The sequence below is a fragment of the Miniopterus natalensis genome, chromosome 19 (genome assembly GCF_054644295.1).
Source record: "Miniopterus natalensis isolate mMinNat1 chromosome 19, mMinNat1.hap1, whole genome shotgun sequence".
Taxonomy (NCBI): domain Eukaryota; kingdom Metazoa; phylum Chordata; class Mammalia; order Chiroptera; family Miniopteridae; genus Miniopterus; species Miniopterus natalensis.
The window spans coordinates 13,421,731-13,447,804 of NC_142099.1; the positions used below are offsets into that span (position 1 = coordinate 13,421,731).

The 26,074-nt window shown below is 58.4% G+C and overlaps 2 protein-coding genes across 2 annotated transcripts; one reads left to right on the plus strand and one right to left on the minus strand.

Moving 5' to 3' along the window:
- Window positions 1-700: 700 nt before the first annotated feature.
- Window positions 701-14,606, plus strand: ZBTB7B (zinc finger and BTB domain containing 7B). Its single transcript, XM_016221355.2, has 3 exons — window positions 701-828; window positions 12,494-13,650; window positions 14,046-14,606. The coding sequence occupies exons 2-3, from the start codon at window positions 12,500-12,502 to the stop codon at window positions 14,509-14,511; spliced, it is 1,617 nt and encodes a 538-aa protein (XP_016076841.1). The 5' UTR covers window positions 701-828; window positions 12,494-12,499; the 3' UTR covers window positions 14,512-14,606.
- A 1,883-nt stretch (window positions 14,607-16,489) lies between these two features.
- DCST2 (DC-STAMP domain containing 2) lies at window positions 16,490-25,825 on the minus strand. The gene is given in 15 exon segments (XM_016221316.2): window positions 16,490-16,535; window positions 19,027-19,167; window positions 19,273-19,366; window positions 19,708-19,835; window positions 20,176-20,306; window positions 20,922-21,022; window positions 21,156-21,323; window positions 22,155-22,319; window positions 23,028-23,185; window positions 23,346-23,559; window positions 24,030-24,095; window positions 24,422-24,619; window positions 24,867-24,968; window positions 25,210-25,380; window positions 25,558-25,825. Coding segments are annotated over 15 exon segments (2,151 nt in total).
- Between the last annotated feature and the right edge of the window lie 249 nt (window positions 25,826-26,074).

Consider the following 26,074-nt stretch of genomic DNA (forward strand, 5'->3'; position numbering starts at 1 on the left):
CCCCCTGGGCTCCGCCCCGTCCTGGCCGAACGCAAGGCGGGACCCAGTGGGATGGGCGGGTGTTCAGACCAATGGGCAGATGGGGCGGTGGAGTGCCCGGGGTGGGGAGGAGCCACTTTGGAGGGCTGGATAGGGGTCCGGGGCGGAGCTCAAGTTAAGGTGGACTGCGAGAGATAGGGTCTAGAGGAGAGAGAAAAAGAGAGAGAGGAGAGAGAGAGGGAGAAAGGGACCGCGGCAGGTGAAGGGAGAAAGAGACAGAGAAGGAAAGAGGGTGGGAAAAGAGGAGGGTGGGAAAGGCTCAAAGAGCAAAGTAAGAGCTTGGACGAAGGGAGCGAAAAAGGAGGGAGGGACCCATCTGCGCCCTGCGGGGACTGGCTGGACCAAGGGGTTGAAGTTTATGTCCTTATTGGGTGGAGGGAGGGGGGCCTGGGGGGGCGGGTGAAAAACCAGGAAGTGACAGAGGGTGTTGCTAAGGGTTGGGGGGGGAGTTTGGGGGGTGGCAGGGGGCGGGGGAGGGAGGGGAGGGATGGGGGGAAAGCAAGCTGGAGGACAGGTGAGACAGCAGGACAGGTGAGGCGGGCCCTGAGGGGGGGCGGGTGGGAGCCAGGTGAATGTACGGTTCCTGCGACCGAGGGGGGGGGGCGGGCAGCAGGAGGAGGCGGAGGGCTGCGGAGGAGGAGCCCCCCAGCAGAGAGCGGCGAGCGACTGACCGCGGCCTTCTGACCAGGACCGGAGCAGGGCCCCAAGCCCCCGGGCCTGGCGGGGGACACGCTTCTCCCCACACACTGTGCCTCAGCAGCTCCAGCCAGCGGTCCCAACGGCGGAGAGGTGAGTGTACCCCACTTTTCTCTCCCGGCTCGGGTTCCCCCAGACTCCAGACTACTGCAGTGTCCTTCGTCTGTCCTGTAAGTGGGACCCCCCCACACACGCACACGCATGCAGACTAGATTCCCACCACTCCCCTTCCCAGTGCCTTTCCAATACCCCGGCTCTTTGGAATTGATTTTAACTGGGAGGAAAGGTAGAGAAGGAACTACGGCCGCTCCCAACCCGGGGCGGAGGGTCCCCAGAAACTTTCTCTGCACTTCAGGGATCAGACAGACTGGCGGCTCCGGGATGCCGAGAGGGCGAGGCGGCGCTGAGCGCTCCCCCAGTCTCCTTCGTGACTTTAGGGGTAGACCCCCGACCCGACTGAGTTGAGGGAATGGAAACGCTGACCGACTCTAACTAGGACAACGCGCTCCCCGCCCCCCGCGCCCCCTGGCGCTGTGGGTTGGACCCAGGCCAGTTGCATGCGGGGTGGGGGGAGCGCAGGAGGAGCGGCGGCGGGGGAAAGTTACCAGCTAGACTATTCGGTTTCTTGCGCTTCCAGAGCCGCGCTCTGTCTCCGGTAGTGGGGCTCAGCGACAACCTCCGAGCGACTTAGAACGACCCCTCTCTCCGCCGTCCCTCAATTCCACTCCCTTCCTCAGGCTACAGTCCCGCCGCCACCTTTTCAAAGCCAGCTCTTGCCCCTAGAACCCAAGAGCAAGAGCGGGTGACTGGGAAGGGTTCTACCTACCACTCGCACCCCCACGGGCTCCGGCGCACCTGCCCCTACACAGAGTGGGGGTCGCTACTGTGTTGTATAGCCTACAGTAAGCCCCTCTGGGAGAGGGCTGCCAGGGGTGGGGGGCGCTGCTTTACATTTCCAGCTTTCTCTCCTCCCACCCCACCCCAAGTCAGCAAGCGACGTGTCCCGGCCAGAGCGGGGGGGGGAGTGGGGGGGCGGCGTGGGCAGCGGGTTGTGCCCGGACACGTGCCTGCCCGGGCGCCCCGGCCCTGCCGGTGTTTGGAGAGAGGGCGGGTCCCCTGCCCCCCGCCCCGCACAACCCCCACGTATCAAAGGGCGGCTGAGACGTGGTGAGACCTCGGGGCGCCCTGGGGGTGGGGGGAGCCTGGGTCCGGAGCAGGGGAGGGGCAGAGGCGCTGACCCACAGGAAACGAGCGCTGCTGACCTAGTTTGGGACACCGGAAGTGGGTGCTGGGGAGAGGGGGAGACCAGCAGGCTGTCCTGGCTTCCGGGCCAGGTGGAGGGCGTTCTTGAATTGACCCCCACCCTAATGCCTTAGAGACCCTTGGCTGCAGCTGAGAATGGGAATGAGTCAGCGCAGCTATTTCCCCTTCCCCAACTTATTTCTGGAGGAGGGAGACAGTTTATCAGGGCCAGGGGGAGCCAGGTTGGGCAGTGAGGGGTTAAACCAGGATGGGAACTCTCTGTTCCCTCAGGATGTATGTGTGTGAGGCCTGGAGGATTATGGGGTTGCCTCCTGCTCCCCCCCACACACACACCAACTGGTTTGGTCACCCCTGTACCTGCCTGGCACTGCTGGGAGAGCTGGCATGGAGTGGGCATCAGGTTGGGAATGGAGAATGGGCATAAGGAGTGTTGTGCTGGTCTGGAGAGAGACATATTTGTGACTGAGTTTGGGTGGTAGTTAGTGTTCCTCCTTATGGTGACTGAGAAGGGCAGGGGGCTCCCTCTGGAGCAGCTGATGAAACCAGAAGAAATCTCTGTCAATGCCTCCTGTCTCTGGCCCGCGGGACCCAGCTCCCCCAGCGTGCCTCTGTTACATGGTTGCTGTGAGCACCATGGAGCCTGCTGGCACCCCCAGACACTGTCCCCTCCCTTGGGTACCACACCCCCCAGCCTTAGCACAGGGGTCAGGAAGGGGTTAATGCCACCGGAAAGGGGCTCTGGGGAAGAAAGAAGGCAGTGCCCACTAGGCTCAGGTGTCAAGGAGAGAGGCCTGCTCTAATGAGGCACTCTCATCACTCCTCGGGTCTGGCTGATAAGCACCCCAGTGTCTGGGAGACAGGTGCTGACCTCTTCCCCCTTCCCTGTGGTGCCCCCTGGCACCCAGGGCCCTCAACTCCTCCTTGGCCTAGTGCCTGCCCCAGGAGGGCGAGGCGGGCAGCGGGGGCTGGGCTAACAATGCACCATCAGGCCCTTTGTGTGCTTGCACTTGGCACCCTGGGGAAGGATGGGGGAGGGGGACCCAGCGGGCATGGGGGACAGAGTGCCTCTGAGGGGACAGTGATGGCTGGGGCAGAGAAGCAGAGAATGAAAGCAGGTGAGGAGGAAAAGGAAGTAGGTCATATAGGGTGCTAGCCTCCCATTCCAAGCCAAGGCTGAAAGAAGCAGCCCCTGATTCTATGGCTACCCCGATGGCATTATGCTGCCTGAGACACAGCCAAGGACTGGGCATTTAGGGTCAGAAGTCACTGCCTAGGGGACTGCTCAGATAGAGGAGGCCTGGCCTGGTACTGCCTCTTTCTTGGTGTCTGAGAGACCCAATTCTGGCCTAATGCTGAAGCCCCAAGATGGATAGTGACGACTCCAAGCAGGGCACTGCCCTCTGATAGAAGCCTCTGGGCCTGCTTCAGGGCTTCCTGCCTCTGGCATGCTTGGTTCCCTGACCTTCTGAGAGTTAGGACTGCTCTGCCACCAGGCCTTGGGGCCTATGCCTGTTTTGGCTTAGGGCTGAAGAGGAGGGTGAGGGAGGAAGGTGGGGACAGATAGGACCCTGGCATGGGGTGTGCCTGCCCTGGCCTCTTCCCCCTCCTTCTGCTGAGTAAACTCGTGAGTAAACTTGACGTTTTGCCCGGACAGTTTGAAGTTGCCTCGCCGCCCCCCCACCCCCAGTGCTGCCAACACACAGGCGGCCAGGCGCCAAGGCGGGCCTGGGGGACTGGGGGGAAGGGGTTAGGACTACTGTAGTCCACCATCAAGGGCTTCGGAAGGGCAAGAAAGACCCCCTACCCAGCTGACCCAGGTCTTGGCAAGTCTTGGCTGGGGCCTGTAAGCATCTGTCCTAGAGCCTTGGGGAGCTCAAGCAAAGTGGTCTCAAAGCAGAGCTTCTGACCTCATATCCCACTAAGGAGAGGCACTTAGCCGCTATCTGCCCCTGAGTTCCCACCTTTAATGTTCACAGGCTTCCTGGCACAGGAGAAAGCTCCCCTTAGCAAATACCACAGGGAGACCAGAGAGGGCTGCCCTCTTCATTCTGTCCCATAGCCCGAGATGGATGGGAGGCTAGTGTCCTTGGCATCTCAGTCCCCTCTTCCATGAAGCCTCCCAGCTGCCATGGTCTTGGCCCTAGAGGATGGGCTCTGGAGGATAGCGTCCTCGTTTGCCAGCACAATTCCTTGACTTCACACCTGGACCTGACCCCACACCTACCTCACTCTACGGAACTCCCCTCAGGCCTGTCCCTTATCTCCCCCAGCCTCTTCCTCTGCCTGCTACTATCCCAGAACCAAGTCAGCCTTCATAGCTCCCCGGCCAGCAAATACCTGTGCCAGATCCAGGGATTAGGGTGCCCCAAATACAAAAGCGCTGGTGACAGGTAAACTTAGCCAGTGACCCCCCTACAAACACACCAATTTGCTATCACTTGACATTACTAATTCCTCTTCTGCCTCCCCAGGCCACCAGAATGGCAGGGGAAAATGCCTTCCCAGTCCCTGCCAGGCCTCGGAGTGGGGCTCCACCAAGCCCTTGCTTTCGACCTCATGTCTCTGGCTTTGGTTTCCTTCCTGTTTCCACTGCACCCCCCCACTCCTCCCCACCCATATGCCCCTTTCAACAGACATCCTCTCTTCCTTCCTTCCTCCTTTCCTCCCCCTTTGCCTGGGAGCAGGGGTTCTCTCCCCCCACCATGGACCTCCTAGCCTTTTATCTTTAAAACACAGTCCCCTTGGAGATTCATGACCAGGTCCTCTGCTCTGCCCTCCCAACCCCATCAGCAAGGCTCTGGGGAAGAGAAGAAAGAGCACAGGGCTTCTCGAGGGAACTACAACTCCCAAGGTACATGCAAAACAATTGTAGTGCATACTGGGAGTTGTAGTCCTCAATCTCTTGATTTGGTTAAATCTGGAAATGTATCTGGATGGGAGTAAAAGCCAGGATTGGGATGAATTAGAACATGGGTACCCTCTGCATTCCCCCCCGACCTGGTTCTCAGCATCCTGTTCCCCTGTAGCACCATGATTGACATCCATCTCCCCTGCCGAGACATACAACCCATTGTCACCTTAGGGCTCCACCCAAGAGATGCCCACACCCTGCCCTGCTGCCCCTGGCAGGGGTGAAATGGAGGGGCCCCATGGACTCCCTCCCTGTCCCCTGCCCTCTAGGCTGGTTACCTCCTTTATGGGGATCAAAGGGCAGACAGCAGCCCCACCCAACTCACTCTTAGGCTTCTGGCATTAAGGCTCTCAGGAATTGCAGGGACTTTGGTGCCCAAGCAAATGCTTGGGCAGGGGGAATGCTGGGAGGCTGGCGCCTGGTGTCAGGAGAGAGACACTGGCCCCCACCTTGGGGAGTGGAGCCTTCAATAACTGTTCATCAGGCTGTCTGTAGCTTCTTGGGCTTTCAATGCAGGCCCTGACCCATGCGCTGCCTCTTGAGGTGATTGCTTGAGAACAGGGTCTTGGGCCTTATCTGTAGGACTTAGGGGCCTGGGCCCGCCTGGCTGGCACCAAGGCACAGGGATGACCCTCCCCCACCCCAGGCCCACAGTTGGCATGGGGCACTAGGAGCAGGGGGGTAGGAGGGAGAGAGGGCACGACTGCCAGCATCCTGGTGGGTAGGTGCCAACCGGGACGGGAGCTGGTGAGGGGCAGCAGGCCAGCGGCATTGAGCCAGCAGCTGTTGGGGGGAAAGGGGAAGGGATATTTTGGGGGGCATTTCTGTGGTCCCCCCAGCCCAGCAGGACTTGGGCTGGCCTAGTGTGTGGGGGACACTTGGGTGCCCCTCATTCCAGTAATAAGAGACCTCTGGAGTTGTTTAAGTGGGACTTTGTGGCCCACCCATCTCTGGGCTCAGAGCCCTCCTGAGTTGCCCCTCAGGCCCAGGCGGGTCCCACCCAACCGGCCAGGGTGGCAGCAGCTTGCTTGCGCAAGGGGTGGGGCTAGGCGCCCTTCCCAGCAGATGCCCCCTCTCAGCTCCTTCCTCTTTCGGTGCCCACAGCTACCCCCATCTGCCCACCCCCCACAGGCCAGTTCTCTCCCCCTGATCCCCCTGGCCATTGGGGGCTGGCACAAGTGCTGCCCCCTGGCCTGGTTGGCAGGGGCTGGCGCCCAAGCAAGGAACTGTGGTATGTGAGTGGGTTTGGGGTGAGGCATGGGGAGGGCGGGGTGCTGCCTTGCCCAGCCCCTAAGGGCCCCAGCCCAGTATAGGGTGGAGAGAATTCGGCCAGCTCCCAAGGGGGCTGAGGGCCCTACTGGGGTCTGGAGGGCCTCCTTGTGGTCCCCTGTCACACGACATGCCCCTAGGGACTGGGACCTGGGCACCTGTCACCCCTGGCACTGACTGTCCAGGGTTCCCCTCCTCCCTCTTCTAGCCACTGCCACCTCCTGTCCCCTCCCCTCCCTTCTTCCTTCTCCTGGTCCCACCTCCAGCAGCCTCTCCCATTGCTCCTCCTCACCTCTGTCCTCCTGGACTGTCCTAGCTCCTACCTTTCCTCCTGCTCACCTTTTTCCCCTTTTAGGACTAAGGACAGGCGGGGGTGGGTACAGCTGGGACTTTGGGCACCGCAGGCAGAGACTCTAGGCTTTCGGGCACCACAGGCAGAGACTATAGGCCCTCTCCCACGCTACCAGTCCTCTGGTAACCCCTCCCTCCAAGCTGGGGGGAGGGGGGTAGCACCCAGAGGGTTAAGGCTGTAGGGGGGAGGGGCTGGACCAGGTCGTGGGCGGCCCTTTTGAAGGAGGGAGCTGGAGCGGGGAACAGCCACCCTACCTACCCCCCAGCCTGGCCCTCCCCCACCCCTCCCAACCTGCTCCCCCCAGGGGCCAAGAAGAGTTGCCGGCAAGGCCCCTCAGCGTTCAGGTGAGTAGGCCCCGCTCTGGCTTGGGAGATCAGGCCCTAGGGGAGGCATGGAGGCCTAGAATTGGACAAGGGTCAGAGAAGGACTGAAAAACAGGCTTGGAAGAGGGTGTCCAGACTTCACTGGGGGTTTAGGGAGCTGAGGTTCTGAGGAGCTTGAGTATGGGGAAGCTTGGGGAATCTCCAGCGTCTAGGGGACCCAGGAGCACAGCAGAGCAGAAGAAGGGGCCTATAGGAGCCCCGGGATTGCTGCACTGGGCCAGGACAGGAGGTTGGACAGGCTGGCAGAGAGCCGGGCTCCGGGGATCGAGCTGGGGTGTCCTCTGGGGCTGGGGGGCTCAGGTTTCTGCTGTCGGCTTGGCGGGTGTGCGATTACCAGCCAGCTCAGTTACCCAGCCAGAGACACTAGGCTTGGGGGAGGGGGTGGGCACAGGGCAGACCCTGGCACCTTGTGCCATCTCCTCAGGCCCTAAGGGGAGCTGGCAATCTCAGGTGGACCCTGCTGGGAACCCTGATGTCCAGGGTCTGTCCAAGTGCACAGTTGCCTGGCTCAGGGTGGGCACCCTATGGGGAAAGTCCAGCAGCTTCAGGGCTGGAAACTCTGACGGGCAGAGAAGCCTAGGTTGTCCTCCCCACCTCACCCCCACATCCGCTTTCATTGTACCCCCCCACCTATCCTCCATAACTGGCCCCCAAATTTTGGTCCTGTGCTTCATCCAGAAAGGAGCCATAAGTACCCTAAAGTGGCCATCCCATGGCAAGACCAGGCCTTGGAGGGCAAGCGAGACTCCTGATTTAATTCCTCCTCCCCTCTCCGCACTGAGCCTGCCTAGGGAGAAGAGAAGAGGTCCTTGGAGTAGGGCGAAATAGAGAAAGTGGGACCTGAAAGAGAAAACTGGAAGGGAAAAGGAGAGGCAGAGATGGGTTCTAGGAGGCCTCGGGACACAGATGTGGGAGAGGAGGTAGGAGCCCGGCAAGGGCCAGAGGAAAGTAGAGGATGAGTGGCGGAGAGAGGACAAGGTCGGAGAAGGCACTAAGGGGACAGAAGAGGAAGCCAAGGAAAGGGACCGAGAGCAGAGAGTGGCTGATGGGCAGGGGTCCCCCAAGGTAAAGTGGGGAAGGCTGGGGAAGAGGGAGATGCCCCCATTCCTTCCTCCGCCATCTTTTATCTCCCTCGTAGTACCCTGATGCGGGCGAGCAGCTAGGGGTAGGGTTGGTGTCATGGAAAAGAATATGTGGGGGAGCACTGAAGTGTCCCTCACATCAGGAGTTGAAGCACCAGGAATTGGGGATTTTGAGGGAGGAGAAGCTTAACCCCCACAGCACTGGGAAGCAGCCAGCTCCCCTTGCCTCCTTCCCCCTTCGTGGCTTGCGGTCTCTCTTCCCCGCCTAGGCCCCCAGGAAGTGTAAGTGCTGGGGGTGGTGAGGTTAGGAGGGGGGAAGCAGCATATGGGGGATGGGGAAGTCATGCACTAGCTTTGGAGGGGCTAGGGTGGCAAAAGAAGGGCTCCATGAATGCCTTGGGCATCCCTGGGCAAAGTGCCTTCCCTGCGAAGTCCTTCCAACCCACCAGGGCATTCACCTCAGCCCCTCACCCTGCCTTCCCAACTAGGCCATCCAGATGGCTTCAACCCCTAGGCCCCAGAGGCCCTGGGAAGGGGTGGGAGAAACCGGGGAAACTGGGATTCCTGGGTCCCTGCGGACTTTGGACTGGCTGTCCTATTTCCCCAAGCCCCTGGTCCAGCCACAGGCCAAAGCCCTTGGCTTCGTGCAAACTTAGCTCCAAAAAAAACAGGAAGAGGACCTGAGGCTGGAGTCTGGGTGGGAGTTGAGGGATAGCAAGGAGACAGAAGTAAGGGGGAGGGTGGCTGGCCAAGGCGCCAAGGCATCGGGAGGAGCCCTAGGTCTCTCCATCACCCCGACAGGAGGATGTCACAGCCGGGTCCTCATCCTCCCTCACCCCAAGCTGCTGTACCTGGAGCAGCTTGACCAGGCTCCTCTCAGGCTCCCTGGCAGAGTCTAGAGGTGGGAGCCTTGGAGCCTGGGGAGGGGGGCTCTGTGGGCCTGTGTCTCAGGCCCGTATCTATTTTCTCCGCCGCTAATCCTGGTTCCGCCTGCTGCCCCCCACACTAAGCCTCACTCCCCTAATCCCCAGGGTGTGGGGAAGGGGGGCCGGCTTTACTCAGCTGCCCTGTTCAGGGCCTCGTATCCCTGCTCTTCAGCTGGCTTGAGCCAGCAGTGTTGGCCCTGGTGCCCCCATCCCAGCACTGGACACTGGCTGAGGTCAGACCTGGAAAGAGTTCTGGCCTCTTTTTCCTTTCTAAACCTTTTTCGTTTTCACTGCTCTCTACCTTTCAGTTCTTGGTGGTGGACACACCTGGCAAGTGCCCTTGGGCACTGAGGGGTAGGTGATAGGGGCTCCCACCTTTCTCATCCCAAAGTCTTCCCCCCATCAACGATGGGGCAGGTTTGACTCAGGGCCCAGTTTCAAGAGAGCTGCCCACTGGCTTGGCCGGTCTAGCAGGCCTGACAGTGAGGGGAGCCTGGGGGGGTGGCAGGAAAGGGGGGAGTGATGGGGCGGGGCCCCCAGTTCTTCCCCCTACCAGGCAAACAGACCAAACAGACCTCGCCTGGTTCCCTGGCACAGCTGCCCCCCCAACCACCACACGCCCATGCCCACAAGGTCTTAGCAAGAGGGGGCATGCCAGGCTGGGTGGGGATGGGCCGCCCTCCTGGGGCGTCAGGGGGCTGGGCCCTCTGGGACGCAGAGGTGGGAAGGGTGCCCAAGGTGGGGTGGGCATCCTGGCACCAGAGCTCCACCCTGGCAGAAAGAAGGGGGAGGCCTCCGCCCCACCCACCCCTCCCAGATGATGGGGCTAGGAGTGCCCCCTTGGCCTGGTTGGCACCAGCATATTTCCAGGTGGCACCTAAGTTGGCATGGGTGTCAGAGCCCTGGGTAAGGGCTGGGGGAGTTTCCCAGAAGCTAGAGAACCATATGAATACCTGCCCTTCCCACGTGTGTCTTGTGTCCTTTGCCTCTCCCCTCTTTCATTGCTACCTGGTGGCCATGGACATTGGAGTTGGACCTAAGGGGTTAAATACCCACCCTTGCCCAAGCCCAGTGTGAGTTGTGTAGTGTACCAGCCTGAGCTTCTGACCTGACAGCAGGGTGAGCCAATCAGTGCCCCTGCAATACCAAGCTGCCATGGAGACTGGCCCTGGGGTGGGAGAAAGGAGGCAGGCTTAACAGCAGGAATGGGTGGGGTGTGGAGGGAAGGAGGGAGAGGGATGGGATGAGCCACGTGCCTGTGGGTGTCCAGCTCCTGGCCAATGGATGGTGAGGACAACCCCACCCATCCCCCTCTGGAAGGACAGGATCTGCTTGGGCCCAGGAGGGTGCCCACTACTGCTTAAGTGGCCACTAGTGCTGCTGCCCACTGGGTTTTTGTTTGTTCCTGAGTCTTGGAGCCATTTGCCACTTGTACAGACAGGAGAACCAAGGAGAACTGGGAGAGCTCCCACACTGCTTTGCCCCCGGGGAGAGAAGTGATTTGGGGACTTAGAATGGGAATGGGTGGACTATCCTAAGGCTACTTAGGTGTGGCTTATAAGCCAAGGTAGACACGTGGATGCTACTCACTCAAGGCTTCTGTGCAGGAGTTTTGGCATTGCCATGAAGGTGTCAGGCAGGGAGGCAGGCACAGACAATGCAGTTCTTATGTTCTAAAGAGGAAATGTGTGTGGCCCTTGACTCTATCATCCTCCCCCCCAAATACCTTTCCCCCTCAATGGCCAGGGCTGAGCAGCTATTGGAAGTGGCATAGAAAACACTAACAAAATATGAGTGGGACTTGTCCTAAAAATCATCTAGGTCAGTCTTTAATATTACAGCTGAGGAAACAGGCCTCCTTGGGAAAGGAAGTGACTTGTCCAAGGTCGTGTAGCCGGTAGTAGCCTGACTCCCTGGGGGTGATTTGAGAGAGGGAGAGAGACGTGTCTCGAAGTAGTTTTCTCAGCAGAGGCCATCTGTACAGTGGAATCTGCCCTCAGGCAAGTCCTTGCTTCTCCCTCCCAAGGCCAGAACATTTATTGAGCCCCTAGTGTGTGTCAGGCACTGTGCCACACTTGGTCTCATTTAACCTAGTCACCATCCTAGCAGTCAGGTGGAATTATTCCATATTATAGATGAGGAAGGAGGTTCAGAGATTAAATCACTTGTTTAAGGTCACAGAGCTAATCAGCAGGGAGTGAGGATTCAAACTCAAGCCTGACTGACTCCAGAGCCCAGCTCTTTCTAGGCCCCAACTCTCTCTTCAGTTGCTCCAGACCCACCAAATGTCAGGGCTAAAGAGCTGAGCCCTTAGGGCTTCCACTCCCACCCCTCCTTGTACAGCTAAGGAGATTAAAGCACAGAGAGAAAGGACTTGCCCAAGCTCATTCAGCAAGCTAGTAGCAGAGCCAGGACCTGAAAAAGATCTCCACACTTCCAGGCCAGACTCACTCCACTACCTGTTCCCCTACCTCTACCAGCCTTGGGATTGCTGGCAGCTAGTTCTATGCCTTCTGTGGCCATGCCTTGTGGGGGAAGGCCTAGGGTTGGAAGATGGCCCTCTAGATGGGGGGAGGTTCTCCTGACTGGCCAGGAATGGGAGGGAGAGGTGGTGGTGGTGGTGGTAGCAGAGGTGGAGAGGGGTGGGACTGGAACTTGGCCTATTGGCAGTGGGGGAGGGGCGGGGATGATGCTTATCTGTGCGGGGCAGGAAGCACCCGAGCCAGCCAGCGACACCCCAGCAAAGCACTGCTGCTCCTTGGCCCCATGGGGGAGGGAAGGATGTGGGGGGGAGCACGGGATGCTGGGAGCTGTGTTTCCCTTTTGGCCTCTAGAAGAGGAGATATAGAAGGGGAGATGCATTTTTAGTGGACAGGGAGGGGCAGGAGGAGGAGGAGGGTGCTGGGAAGCTGCCTCTCCTGTTTGCATAGTGTTTTACAGTGCACCAATGCTTTAGGCCCTAAAGTTTTGAGAGAGAACTTCAGTTAAAACACCTGATGTGCCTCCAGCAGACCTTGGTCCAATGTGAATCTGAAATCTCATTGGCCTCTCTCTGGGCTATTAGGAGGTTCCATCACAGACTGTTACCCCACTTTTCAGATGACTGAGGCCAGCTGCCATAGCCACCCAGAGTCCTTCAGCCAGCTCTTCATGAAGCCTGAATCAGGACCCAGGCATCCTCTCTCCCACTCCAGTGCTTCTTCCAAGGGATGGGGAATGGGGCAGGTGAAGCAGATGGGTCTCCAGGCAAGGGCCAGAAAGTCAGGGCGCCTGCTCTCACAGAGGCTGAACAGTGGTGAGGAACACGGACTCTGGGTCCTATGTCTGTGTTCGAACCTCATCTTGCTTAACTTGGAAAGTCACTTCCCCTGTCTGTGCCTCAGGTTCCTTGTCTGTGAAATGGATAATTGTTACTTCAGAGGGTTGTGGAAGAGTAAAGGAGTGAAAAGTGCTTACAAGAGTATCTGGCATGTAGTACCCGTCAATAAGCCTTGGCCAATGTTGGTACTCCTTCCCAGGATCCCCTTGCAGGGCTGAGTACTCTTAACCTGCCCGTCTACTTGACCCTGCAGGAGAAGATGGGGAGCCCTGAGGACGACCTCATTGGGATTCCATTCCCGGACCACAGCAGTGAGCTCCTGAGCTGCCTCAACGAGCAGCGCCAGCTGGGCCACCTATGCGATCTCACCATCCGGACGCAGGGGCTTGAATACCGTACCCACCGGGCCGTGCTGGCCGCCTGCAGCCACTACTTCAAGAAGCTCTTCACTGAGGGCGGTGGCGCGGTCATGGGGGCCGGGGGCGGTGGGACAGCCGTTGGGGGAGCAGGGGCTGGTGTGTGTGAGCTGGACTTTGTGGGGCCAGAAGCTCTGGGTGCCCTGCTCGAGTTTGCCTATACAGCCACACTGACCACCAGCAGCGCCAACATGCCGGCTGTGCTCCAGGCCGCCCAGCTGCTGGAGATCCCCTGTGTCATCGCCGCCTGCATGGAGATTTTGCAGGGCAGCGGACTAGAAGCCCCTAGCCCTGACGAGGATGACTGTGAGCGAGCCCGCCAGTACTTGGAGGCCTTTGCCACTGCCACAGCCTCAGGAGTTCCCAATGGTGAAGACAGCCCTCCACAGGTGCCTCTGCCACCACCACCACCACCACCACCTCGGCCTGTTGCTCGCCGTAGCCGCAAGCCCCGAAAAGCTTTCCTGCAGACCAAGGGCGCCCGGGCAAACCACCTAGTACCTGAGGTGCCTGCAGTTCCCACCCATCCTTTGACCTACGAGGAGGAGGAGGTGGTAGGCAGAGTGGGCAGCAGTGGGGGCAGTGGGCTGGGAGACAGTTACAGTCCTCCCATGGGGACTGCCTCACCCCCTGAGGGGCCCGTGAGCTATGAGCCCTATGAAGGTGAGGAAGAAGAGGAGGATCTGGCATACCCCCAGGCCTACAGGCTGGCACAGGTCGGTGGGCCTCCGCTGTCCCCAGAGGAGCTGGGCTCAGATGAGGATGCCATCGATCCTGACCTAATGGCCTACCTAAGTTCCCTGCACCAGGATGCCCTGGCACCAGGCCTAGACGGCCAAGACAAACTGGTGCGCAAACGCCGCTCCCAGATGCCCCAGGAGTGCCCCGTCTGCCACAAGATCATCCATGGGGCAGGCAAACTGCCACGCCACATGAGGACCCATACGGGAGAGAAGCCCTTTGCCTGTGAGGTCTGCGGTGTCCGCTTTACCCGGTGAGCACCAGTGGGGAAAAGGCTCAGCAGGGGCCATGTCATGGGGGAGGGAGAAAGGAGTTATGAGACCTGAGGTAGGGAGGGGGTGATCCTGGAGGGTCTGGTGGGGTAGGAGTTACCAGGGTGAGAGGGAGATCAGGATAGGAAGACCAGGAGAAAGGAAGTTAAGGGGGATGGATCTGAGGCATGAAAGATTTGGTGTCCAAGAAGGCTATGCTAGAGATAGAATGGGTGGTGGCTGGGCCCAGCTAAGCTGAGGACAAGACAGCAAAGGTATTCTGGAGCAATAAAAATGGTGAAGGATGGGAGTGGGACAAGGCCTGGGAATCTGGCCAGGATGAGCCAAAGACCCCATCCTGAACATCCCCTTTGCCCCTCACCCCTGCCTATGCCAGGAATGACAAGCTGAAGATCCACATGCGGAAGCACACTGGAGAGCGCCCCTACTCATGCCCGCACTGCCCAGCCCGCTTCCTGCACAGCTACGACCTCAAGAACCACATGCACCTGCACACAGGGGACCGGCCCTATGAGTGCCACCTGTGCCACAAGGCTTTCGCCAAGGAGGACCACCTGCAGCGCCACCTCAAGGGCCAGAACTGCCTGGAGGTGCGCACCCGACGGCGCCGCAAGGACGATGCACCACCCCACTACCCACCACCCTCTGCCACCACCCCGTCCCCCGCTGGCCTCGACCTCTCCAATGGCCACTTGGACACCTTCCGCCTCTCTCTGGCTCGATTCTGGGAGCAGTCAGCCCCCACTGGGCCCCCAGTCTCCACTCCGGGGCCCCCTGATGACGATGAGGAGGAGGGGGCACCCACCACTCCTCAGGCCGAAGGTGCCATGGAGTCCTCTTAAAGAGGGATGAGTGGCCAGGCTGGAGCAGCACAAAGCGGGGCCACCCATGCCAAGCAGTGGGAGCCTGCGGGACAGACAGAGCTGGGGTCAGAGCGCTGAGCCTCCCTGGCTTCAGAAATCAGCCCCTTCTCCCCAGAGCCCTCATTCCAGTTCCAAGCTGAGAAGGTTTGGGGGCAAAGGCTCCCCAGATTGGGGTGATCTCCCAAGGAGTGATCCATATGATATTATGTATATATTTACAGCTCTATTGTAAAGGTGGGGTCCCTGTCCCCAGCTGTGCCTGGGGAGTAGAAGCAATAATGTATTTCTGATTTGTGGGGTCCCTCTTCGGCTATGCGGGTTTCTAGGGGGTGGGGGGCTTGGGACCAAAGCCTTACCCTGCCCCCATGCCCCTTGGGGCTTTGGCTCTGTAAGGGGGTGAAGGACTGCCCCTCCCTTCCTAGACCCCTCCTTCCTGGTTTCTGTTCCCTTTTCCTGGCAGTGCAAAGGAGGGCGGCAAAAGAAGGGTAGGTGGGGGAAAGCAAGGTAGAATCTTGAATGACGGGGGAAGAAGGGGACTGGGCCTGTAAGGAAGGAGCCATCCCAGTCCCCCTCCGCCCTGCTCCCAGCGCTGAGTCATGGGGTCCTGGAGAAGAAGGGGGCGGGGTGGCCTGATTGGCTCGCCTGCCCCTGGGGGCAGCGGGAGGGGCCCCGCCCAGCTAGGGGTGCTGCTCCGCAGTTCTCCTCCCCAGCCCTCCCCTCCCCTCCCGCGTCCCCGGGCAGGGAATGTCTTGTTCCCGCCGCTCCCTCCCCGGGGCCAGAGGGCAGGGCGGGCCGGGCTGTGTCCCTACCCTCTTCTCCCCTCCTCCTCCCCGCCCAGGTGCGAGCCGCTGCCGCCCCTGACTCACGCCGCCCCCGGGCTGGCGCGGCGCTGGGTGTGGGCCGGGTGAGGGTTGGGGGAGCGCGAGGGCGGGCGAGCCGGCGCCATCTGGCGGCCATGCCCCCGCGGGCGAGCGCCCCCGGCGGCCGCTTCGCCTTCGTCACTTCGCCCGCCCCGCTGGCGAGCAGGTCCCCGTACTGAGGCAGGGCCACTGGGACAGCGGGCTGGGGAGTTATGGGAAAGGGATCCTTTTCCCAGAACCTTGCCAGCCAGGCTCCCTTTGGGTTGGGGAGAGCAATCCCTTCGCTATTCTAAGATCGAATCTGCCCTCTTCTGTACATAGCCTCTTCTGTTGGTCTTGTTGAACTCTAGTTCCAGATTTTTAACTACCCAATTCTGCTGGGGGTGGGGGTATCTCCCCCTCCCCTTCTTCGCTGGGTGCTGGACCCCCATTGCGGCCTGGGCTCTGCCTTGCACTATTAAACCACCCCCCTGGCCTGGCGGCCCCTCCCCCTCCTTAAAAGGGGCAGGTTCACGGGCCCGGTGCTCTCCCTCCCATGCACCCCCATGCCCATTTGCACAGCTGCCCAGGTACCCCCAGTAGTGGGGGGGGTCACAGGGAGGGGGTAGTGGGACCAGTCCCTGTATCTATTTAAAAAGTGATGATGTAATATATTGGGGTAGGGGGAGGTCGGGTTGCCCTGGGCCTCATCTTAGCATTTCAGGTGATAGGGGAGCCCAAGGTTGGGGAGACCTGGGGCCTATCCCCAGGGAGTGAGGACAATGTGGCCTCCCCCCTCCCTCCTTGCGGCTTCTCCACTCAGTGCCTTAGGGGGGGAGGCAACCCCCCCTCCTGTTCCCTCCCCCTTCCCCTTCCCTTCCCCCCCACCTCTGGTGTAAGCGACAGGAAGAAATAATAATAATTTAAGATTCACACTGTCCACCTTTGCTTCCTTTATTTTGGGGTAGGTGGGAGGGATCAGGAGGAAAGGGAGATGAGAGACAGGGCTTGGAGTTCCAAAGCCGGGGAGTGGCTACTTTGGGGACAGAGGACTACTGGGGTGGTCATTGGGGCTGAGAGGGCTTGGGAATGCTGACAGATGGGGCCTCAGGTGGGGGCTATGGCCTCTGCTTCCTCTGTCAAGGTCCCTTCTCATCCAGGTCACTAGTGAGGCAAGGAAGGGGGTGGCCCAGTTGGTCACCAACATTCTCTTCTCACAGGTACATTCCTACCCCTGTCCCATCTGTTCAGATTTGCCTCCTGTTATGCACCAGCCCCTGCTGCACTCACAGGCCCCCAGGCACACCAGCCCATGGCTGTAGACATCTGATTTCAGGCTGATGCTGAAAGATCAGCGGGCAATGACTTGCCCAAGGTCACATGTCTAGTGAGGACAGAACCTGTAATGACTTTGTGATAATACCTGCTCAAGGCTCAAGCTGCCCCCTCTGGTGACTCAGCTTTTAAGTTCCCCGGAGCCCTCTGAAGACTCTAGAAATAAAGCTTCTCTTCCCTTCAACCTCTCCTCTCAACACTACTCCCAGCCCCCTTCACATAGACTGTGCCCACTGGACATTCCTCTCAAATGGAGGCTGCTTGTCTCTCAAACCCCACTGGCCAATGGCATTTTGCAAAACCCCTGGCTACCATGGCAGCCACACCACTAGGGCTTGGCTGCCTCCCCAGGCCTCCCAGATCCCCTGCCACACCTTTCCAGGGTGCTGCCTCACACTGGCTGCTTGTGTGGCCCAGCAACCTCCTCATTGGAGAACTCATCCAACTCTGGACTTTCAATGCTTGACCTCCTTGCCCTAATGACCTTCACCTCTGTTGCCACTCAGGCATCCCCCCTCAACTTTGACCATCCACTGGAATTATCCCAGATTTCTTCCCTAGCTGTGGCTCATCCTCTCTGTCCCTCCTGGCCACTGTCCCTGCTCTAACACATCCTGACATAGACCCTGGACTTCCACCTGTGGTCTCAGGCCCTCCTCTTCCCCAAGGCCAGTCATCTCAGACACTTACTAAAGACACCTCACTTCTCTCCCCATCTTGTCCTTCCCCTGACCCGCCCAGAAATAGCCTTCAATCCTTGAATCCTGCTCATGACCACATTTGCTGGAAAAAATCATAACCACCCTGACCAGGTAGCTCAGGTGGTTAGAGCGTCATCTGGATACGCCAAGATTGTGGGTTCAATCCCTGGTCAGGGCACATAGAAGAATCAACCAATGATGCCCAGCCAGGCGTGGCTCAGCAGTTGAGCACTGACCTAGGATCCAGGAGATTGAGGTTCGATTCCCCGTCAGGGCACATGCCCAGGTTGCAGGCTCGATCCCCAGTCAGGGGTGTGCAGGAGGCAGCTGATCAATGACGACTCTCATCATTGATGTTTCTCTCTCTCTCTCTCCCTTCCTCTCTCTGAAATCAATAAAGACATATTTTTTAAAAAAAGAAAAGGAATTCTCAAACTTCTTGCAACAATGATGCGGGGCCTCGAACCCTGTTTCTGTTTCTGAGTCTTCTATACCAGTCACCCCTCATTCCATTGTGATCTGGTTCAGGTCTTCCTGGTGCCATGAAAAATGTTCCCACCAGCCACTCCAGTGATCTCTCAGCCACCAAATGCAATGGCCAGTCTTCAGCCCTCACCCTATGGGATCCTCTCACAGCATTTGATGTGCTTGGTTCTCCTTGGCTTGTGATCGAGCCCCTCAGGGTTCTGTCCCTGTCCCCTTCTCCTCTCCTGCCGTGCCTCTGCCAGGATGATCTAGGTCATCCTCCTTACAGCCTCTAAGTCAACAACCCCCCAAATACACCTGTGGCCCTCAGCCCTGCCCTTTTCCAAAGTTCCCTGGTCCTCTCCACTTGGATTTCCTATAGGTACCTCAAAGGTCCCAAACTGTATTATTCCTCTTTCCCCAGGCCTATCCCTCCTCTTGCCTAGCACCTGCCCCGCCCCAAGCATAAACCCCCAGTTTCTCTCAGCACCTCAATCCTGAGCCCACCACTGACCTCTCCTGAACTAAGGCAGCGTCCTCTCTGCCGCCTTAGCTTATTGTACTAAAAGACAAATTATGAACATGTCACTTTCTGACCAAGAATCTTCAGATGGCAAGTCTTGCCTTCTCCCAACTCTCCCTGTCTTGACTTCCAACCTCATCTCCCAACATTCTCTGAGGTTTCCACCCAGACACACTCACCCTCCCTTAGGCTCTCTCCTCCTAAGGGTCACATTCTCCAGACTCACACAGGCCCCCCGCCCTGGAAAGCTGCCCTCCACTCTTCAGCCTGGCAAACCACCAGGTTGCCCCAATGCCACCTCCTTCTTCAGCTCTTCACTGAAGCCTTCATTAATGTTCCCATTCCAAACTGGCTGCCCTCTGTACTGCCCAGAGCCTGCTTCACTCCTTGAATGGGGCACTGTCCACACCGTTGTTACTTATCTATTAACAGATTCATTCTCCCCCCATTCAGTGGGCTCCTCCAGGGAAGGGGTGCTGGCACAGAGCAAGCCCTCAGCAAACCTCTACTCCTCCCCTCTTTTAATCTCTGTCTCCAGCTCTAGCAGAGGGCCAGGCACCCAAGAAGCCCTTTGGAAATGTGACAGAACATGCTTAGGCCTCCCAGGCCCCAACTCCAGCTTTCTGCTCACCTGAACTCAGAGCTGGACTCTGATAAGAAGGTTCTGCCCAGCGCTTCTTGGAGCCGTTGCCTCAGTAACCTCTCCTGCCCAGGGTCTTTTCTTCGAGCTGCTGCCAGCCACAGCCGGGGGCCTTCCTCGTCACTGGAGTCCCTAGAGAAGCCTCCCATCTCAGTAGGCCAGAGAGATCCTGGGAAAGGGGTGGCTGCTCCCACTGCCCCCACAAACTCCAGCCACCCCATCTCGCTGGAGACTCACAACTCCAGTTCCAGTTCTCCCTGGTAGGAGAGGGGAGATGCACACACGGAGCAGGTGTTGTCCAGGAGGCGGAAACAGGTGGGGCAGAAGAGACCTGGAGGGGCCAGGGGGGGAGGTAAACCTGACTTTACCCACCCACCCACTGTGCTCCCTGGCTTCCTCCCCTACCCCACCACTGGGGGTATCCTTCTCAAGTGACCCACACTAGGGAGTTGCTGCAATGCCACTTGCATATAAATTCTGCTCAAACATGGGAGATTTAAGGCAAACGTGGAGAGAGTGAGCTACCTGAGGGTTCTATGTAAATGAGGACACGCATAGTAATGAAGGGAGGGATACAAAAGGTGAAGTCCCTAAATGAAAGGCCACAGTTGGTTGTCATATGTAAATGTAGTGAGTCCCAGCAAGGAGAGGCACACTGCCTCAGAATCTCACCTCGGCAGGTTGGGGTACTGCAGGACACAAAATTCTCCGTGACCCCCTCGACCTGGAGCTGTCCACAGCCCATGCAATAGGTCTGGTGCTGCCCGACGTGGTTGATAAATGGAGCCAGACAGAAGCACCTGAGGAGAGGGGTCCCAGACCCTAAGCAGGCCAGCCCAGCCAGCCTAACCGTCCATCTCTCCAGTACCACCCTCCAAACCAAAAGTAGGCCTTCATCCCTCTAACCTCCATCCCTCTGACTGTAGCAACAACCTCTCTGTTTCCTGTTCTCCTCCCTTTACTCCCCACCTCTAAGAATGCTCATTCCCAGGTCTCCCTCTGGGTGCAAGAATGGCATGCAGTGGGCATCCTCTTGAGCCAAACCTCTGGACACTCAGGAAGCACAGTAATCCATTCTGACTTCTGGTTTTTTATTATCTCCTCTTGCCCCACCCCTATAAGGAGGGACAGTGGGCTCACCGCCTGGTCAGCACCTGGAGGATGCTCAGGTGGCCCTGGTCAGCTGCCCGTCGCCTCACTGTTCGGTGCAGGGCAGCCAACATGCTGACTCGGCGGCTCAGAAGTACATTGTAGAGGTAGGAGATCCTCTCCTGGTGGAGGGCAGATCAGGGATGGGGTCCCCTTTATCCTGTTTCACTTGCCTGGCATGTCCTCTGCACCCATCCCCACTCCCTACCTTTGCCTTCTGTCCAACTCCTATGAGTCCCTCTAGGCTTGGCTCAAAAGCCCCTTCCTCTGGAAAGCCTTCCAGGCTCCCCTAGGCAGCTACTCATTCCCTCCTCTGGGTTTCCATATCACTTTATTCATTCCTTAATAAAAACACTTGTTTACTTGTAATGTCTTGTTAAGAGCCTGCCTGGCCTGCCTGGAGACTGTGGGCTCCAGACTGTGTCTGGTTCGCCTTGGTATCCTCTAGGGCAGCACACGGACTGGCATACAGTACATGCTCGGTAAATGATTCGTAAACCAATGAGCAAATAGTGAGTTTCCACTCACACCTCAACATGCCAACACGGCCCCCTCCCCAAGAGGCCCTATTTCTCCCAGCCAATCGGGCATCTAGAGACTTTCAGTCTAGGTAGTTTGCTTTGGGGTTCAACCAGAGGAGAGAGGGCTGGGGCTGCTGAAAGACTCAAAGCTCCCCCAAACTAAGGTAGTCACGAGTTTAGCCCCCTGGGAAGGGGGACCGGGACTGGGCCGCTCACCTGCTCTCGGAATGGATAGTAGGAAGCACAGATGACCCGCCGCAGCCGACTGATATGGTTTCCAAACAGGCTGATGAAGAGGCATAGGCCGTACATGATGCCTGGGGGCACAGCAGGCACAGTAACCACTGCCAGTGAGTGCGAGTACCAGCCACATGCACCCTCAGCAGTCTGCACCCCTCATGCCCTGAGTGGGGTCTATTTCCCCAGTGCCCTCGGGGGTGTGGTTGTTACCAATGACTATGTAACTGGTGGTGTTGGGCTCCGAGGGTTGCAGGAGACAGCGCTGTGACAAGACCGTGATGTTGCCTTGGTGCAGGGCATCAAATGCTGACACCAGGTCACGATAAATCGACCCAGTATAGCCACTGCCTTCCACAGTTATGGATACTGACACAGGGCCTGGCACAGAGACACTGGGTGAGTACACTGTGGCAGCTGTCGGATCTACCATAAGGAAAGGCCACACCTTCTAGAGGGCAGAGAGTGGAGCAGCGCAGGTCTTAAGGATGGCCCGATGCCCTCAGCCAGCGGCCTTCGATGCACGTGGCACCTGGAACTGGCTCCAGGGTGCAGAGCTGGCTGGCACTGGTGCCTCGTCTGCCTGCCCAGGCCACCAGATCTGAGATGACCTTAATGGTCAGTGAGTCCATCCCCTCCTCCACTACTGCCCAGAAGCATTTGATTTAAAGCATTTGCTAAGTAAGCACTGGCTATGTAGCAGGCACGGACTAAGTGCTTTATTGATTGTTTGGGGGGGGGGGGGTTACTTTCTTTGTCGGTTGTCTGGTACACAGGATTAGGTTCTTTGTATTCCATGGTTTTTGGCACACTCAGTCAATGGTCTGCCAGGCAGTCAACACACATGGTCTCATTTACTCCTTAGAGTGACCCAGAGAGGTTGCTGCCATTATTAACTCATTGTTGATGGGGAAGCTGAAGCTCTGAGAAGTTAAACAATGTGCCCAAGGTCACCACCTGGTAAAGAGCAGAGCTGGGATTTGAACCCAGGCCGTCTGACTCTAGAACTTGTGATTTTAACTGCTCTGCTATTTTGTAACCTGGACCTGGACACAGGGCTTACCAGGCAGAGGATAGAGTTGGAAGAGGTTGGGGAGTAACAGTGATGGGGTGGGATGGACATTCAGGCAAAGCCCCAGGATGGGGAAGGTAGCAAGGATACAGGAGCAGGCCCAGGGGCCTGCTCTGGGGCGGGGAGGTTCAGGTGCTCACTGCGGGCCACCACGTCCCCCTGCAGCTGGTGCCGGGCCAGGTCCAGCACCCAGAAGACGGCATAGTCCAGGAAGATCAGGAGCAGCACAAGGAGGATGTGCCGAATAAGGTAGGCCATTGACACAATGTAAATAATCAGCTCCCGCTGGGACAGGAAGATGGAGCCTGGATAGGGGAGGATCGGTCAGGAGGATGCTCCCCAGTTCTTTCACCCAGCACACTCCAGACCCTGGAGGGATCTCTCCCCGGGAGACACCTCCTGCTCTTGGTCAAGCTGGGGCCTGTGTGCTCATCTGGAAGGTGTGATAGCTGTGAGGACCCCTGGGTAGAGTGAGAAGCACCCTTCAAGGTCAGGGGCTCCAGAGCTAGAGGTGGAGGCCTATATTATGCACCTGGGCCTGGTGGCCTATTTCCACTTGCCAGGAACCCTCCCTCCTGGGACATCCCTGGTCCCCATACCTGACCCCCTGCTTCACAGACAGTCCCCATGAGCTGCATCTCCTCCATATTACCACATTCACACTTCCTGCCTACCCCCAAAGCCTTCCCAGCCTCACTTTCCTTGTTCCATGTCCACTCCCCATCTCTCCTTCCCTCTGTCCTGACATCCAGGTGCTCCTAGAAGCAGCTTCTGCCCCTTCTCTGTCTGCATGCTATGAGGGGCCCTACTTTCCCTTTCACACTGAGGGCTCACAAAGGACAGAGCGGTGTCTCCCCTGAGCCTGAAATTGCCTTAAGCTCTGGGTTGTTTCTCCTCACTCTGGCCCTTCCCCAAGCCCAGCCTGTGCATGGGGTTTAAGGTCAGGGTAGTGGGGTTGGGGGAAGACCTGGCCTTTCTCAGGGACCCTGTCTCCTGGTCCTCAAGGCCCTCACCAGGCCGGATATAGAGCCTGGCCTCATGGGCACTGAGTGGCAGCACCGTGGGCAGTCCCGCCTTGGCGCGGACAGCCTCCATGCGCAGGAATCGGCTGGTGATGTAGACATTGTCATAGCGGTCCCAGTTCAGGTAACAGTACCGGTAAAACAGGGCTCTGGAGGAGCACACGTGAGGCTCCTCAGCACCCTGACCAGACCCCACAGGGCACCAACCTCTCCATCACCCCGCCCGGAAACTCCAGCCCCCCGGAATGCCGTGGGGATTACCTAGGCCCAGCAGCCCTGGCTCCCTGCCCACCCCACTGAGCTCCTCACTGGAGGTAGAGAAACACAAGCATCAGAGGCGTGGTGTAGCCCGTCAGAGCCAGGGTCTCTCGGGCACGGTACAGCTTCATGCTGACAGCTTCGTAGAGGTCCAGAGAGACCTGGGACAGGCTCCGAGAGGCATTGAGATCCACAGAGTAGTAGTGGGTGGCTGTCACGTTGAACTCAAACTCTTGACGCACCCGGTTAATCAACTTCTTCACAGCTGGCACCCGTGGATCATAGGAGATGTGAGCAAGGACAGTTAAGAGGAAACAGCCTCACCTGAGGGAGGGACCTGGCACAGCCCAGGAGCCATACAGCTCACAGACCAGCCAGGAACCCTCAGTGTTTAGACCTACAGTGGGTGGATTGAGGAAGGGACAGAGCCTCCGCGAGCTGTGCCATTGCACTGTGTGCTCAGCACCAGCATTAGGTCTCCACAACAACCTGCCCAGGGGCCCAGACTCCTGCTCTCCAGTCAAGCTTTGATGAGGCGCCTCCCCTTTGTTGGACCTCAGTTTCCTAATCTGTGCAGCACAGCTATTGCTCCAGGTAACCTACTGAGGTCCTCTCCTGACCTTGCATTCTCACCCATGGACTGGGAGCACTCCCAGGCTGGCAATGGCCACACCAGGATGCAGGAGGGAGACCTCCCAGGAACATCACGTGACAGGGATTGGAGGGGTCACTCACGGGTGCCTATGGTCTTGCTCAAGAAGGGTTGGACGTACTTGGGGATGATGCAGAACAGCTGGAGCACTGAGAGCCAGAGACTAAGTGTCAGGAGGGCAGAGAGATGCGACCTGCCTCTCCTACCTCCAGGGACCTTGTTCGCACAGGGTCCCCTTGACCTTTTGTTTTTCCTACTGGCCTCAAAATCTTTGACTCAAAGCCTTTTGGCTTCTCCCCATTACCTCACCCTCCCACATTGGTTTCTCACTCTCTTCCCTCCACCCCACTCTGGGCTAGCATCCTTATTGGCCCTGTATTCATCACTCTCTGTTGGTTCTCTGGGCCCACCCTCCTAACTGAGCCCTACATTTTCCAGGCCCCCAATCCTGCCTGTGAACCCCTGGCTCTCTCACCACTGCCAAGTCCACAGAGCACCAGCTTGAAGGGCACGAGCGTGTAACACAGGTAAGAGATTCTCGGTAAGACCTTCATGCACCTGCCCTGGGCATCTTCGAAGACCCGTGCACACTTCGAGTAAGGGTTGCCCAGCTCTGAGTTGCACACATCTCCAATATGCAGGATCCAAAACCATATGTTGCGCAAGGCCCTGGCTGGGGACAGCTATGCGGCTGGTACTCAGGGCCAAAGGCCTGCAACGTCTTTTCAGGGGCTTGGGGAACACCAGGATAGCACCCAGAGCTGGAGAGGCCTGTGGTCAGGGGCCTGGCTGTGCTGTATCATTAGGGACTAGTCAGCACCCAGGAAGGCCCCAAAAAGTCCTGGAGAAGGGTGAGGGTAAGGAGACAGTGAATTTTGACACACACACCCCCCAAAAAATAAACATGCTAATGTGCTGACCTATATGCTTCACTCCATTCATGATTGACCGAAAGAACCTGCGCACCCTGTCAGCCACCTCTTTGGCCTTCTGGGCGATGGCTTTAATCTTGTTCAAGGCACCTGAGAGGCAGGGGGCGGGGGCATGTGAAGTCTCTTCCTCTAAGGGCTCATTCTTACCGTTGTCCCTGGGGTAGGGAGTGGAGAGGGGGCCACTGGGAGGTGAGAAGCCTGGATGCTTGGGTCTGGGAGGTAGCTAATCTGGCAGTGGGCTGGCCAGAGAGCACAGTTGAGGGGGGGCTAACTGGGCACCTCAGGGTTGGGGCCCAGTAACAGCAGAGAGGAATGAAGCCGCGGGCCTTACTGACAAGGGGCTGCTTAGCTCGCTGCAGCAACTTCACAGTCTGGTTCAGGGCCAGCTCTGCCCCACAGGCCACGGCCTCACTGGCTCGGGTGAAGTTGCGCAGAGTGTTGGCACAAGGTCCTTGCAGCACCAACCCAAAGGAAGCCACCAACAGCAGTGTCTGGCTCTGCTCTGGAGGGGGGGGGGGGTAGCTCCATCAGAATCAGGACCCCAGCCTTGCACATGGCAGCACATCCAAGTCCTTTACAGAAGCCTTCAGAGTATTTCTCTCCTTCCCTCCCCTCCAAGATCCCACCTGCCTCAGTCTTTGTCCCATGACCTGCCCCTCCCAATGGGTGCCACACTCACTGGAGAAGGCCTGAGGCAGCAGCAGGAGGACAGTGACTCGGACCTTACGAGAGAATCCCATGCCCAGGCAGAGGAAGGCAGCTAAAGACAGAGTGCCCACCAGGCAGCCCCAGGGGCTGCGCCCTTCCACCAGCAGCTCCAGGAGCCCGTAGGCCGTGGCCAAGGACAAGCCCAGGCTGAAGCCCCCCACACTTCGGACCACCATCCGCATCATGCTCGACTCCTCTGCCCCCGAGGGGCGCACAACATCCTTCCTGGCTTTGGGCATGGCTGCTGAGACCAAACGTCCACCTGTCTCCAGGAGACGCCCACCAGGTTCTGTGGCCCGAGGAGAGTCCTAGAATTTCTCCCCGTGTTCTAGGTTCCGGGGGCTCTTACTATGTGTATTTGGAATTCCTTCCCCAGTTGGGGAAGGGACAGGTAAATCTCTAATCTCCACCCCCGCATCTCAGAGCAGAGGGGGGACTGGAAGACACAGACCGCAGACAGCTTGTGGGTGAGGCCGAGGAGGCGGAAG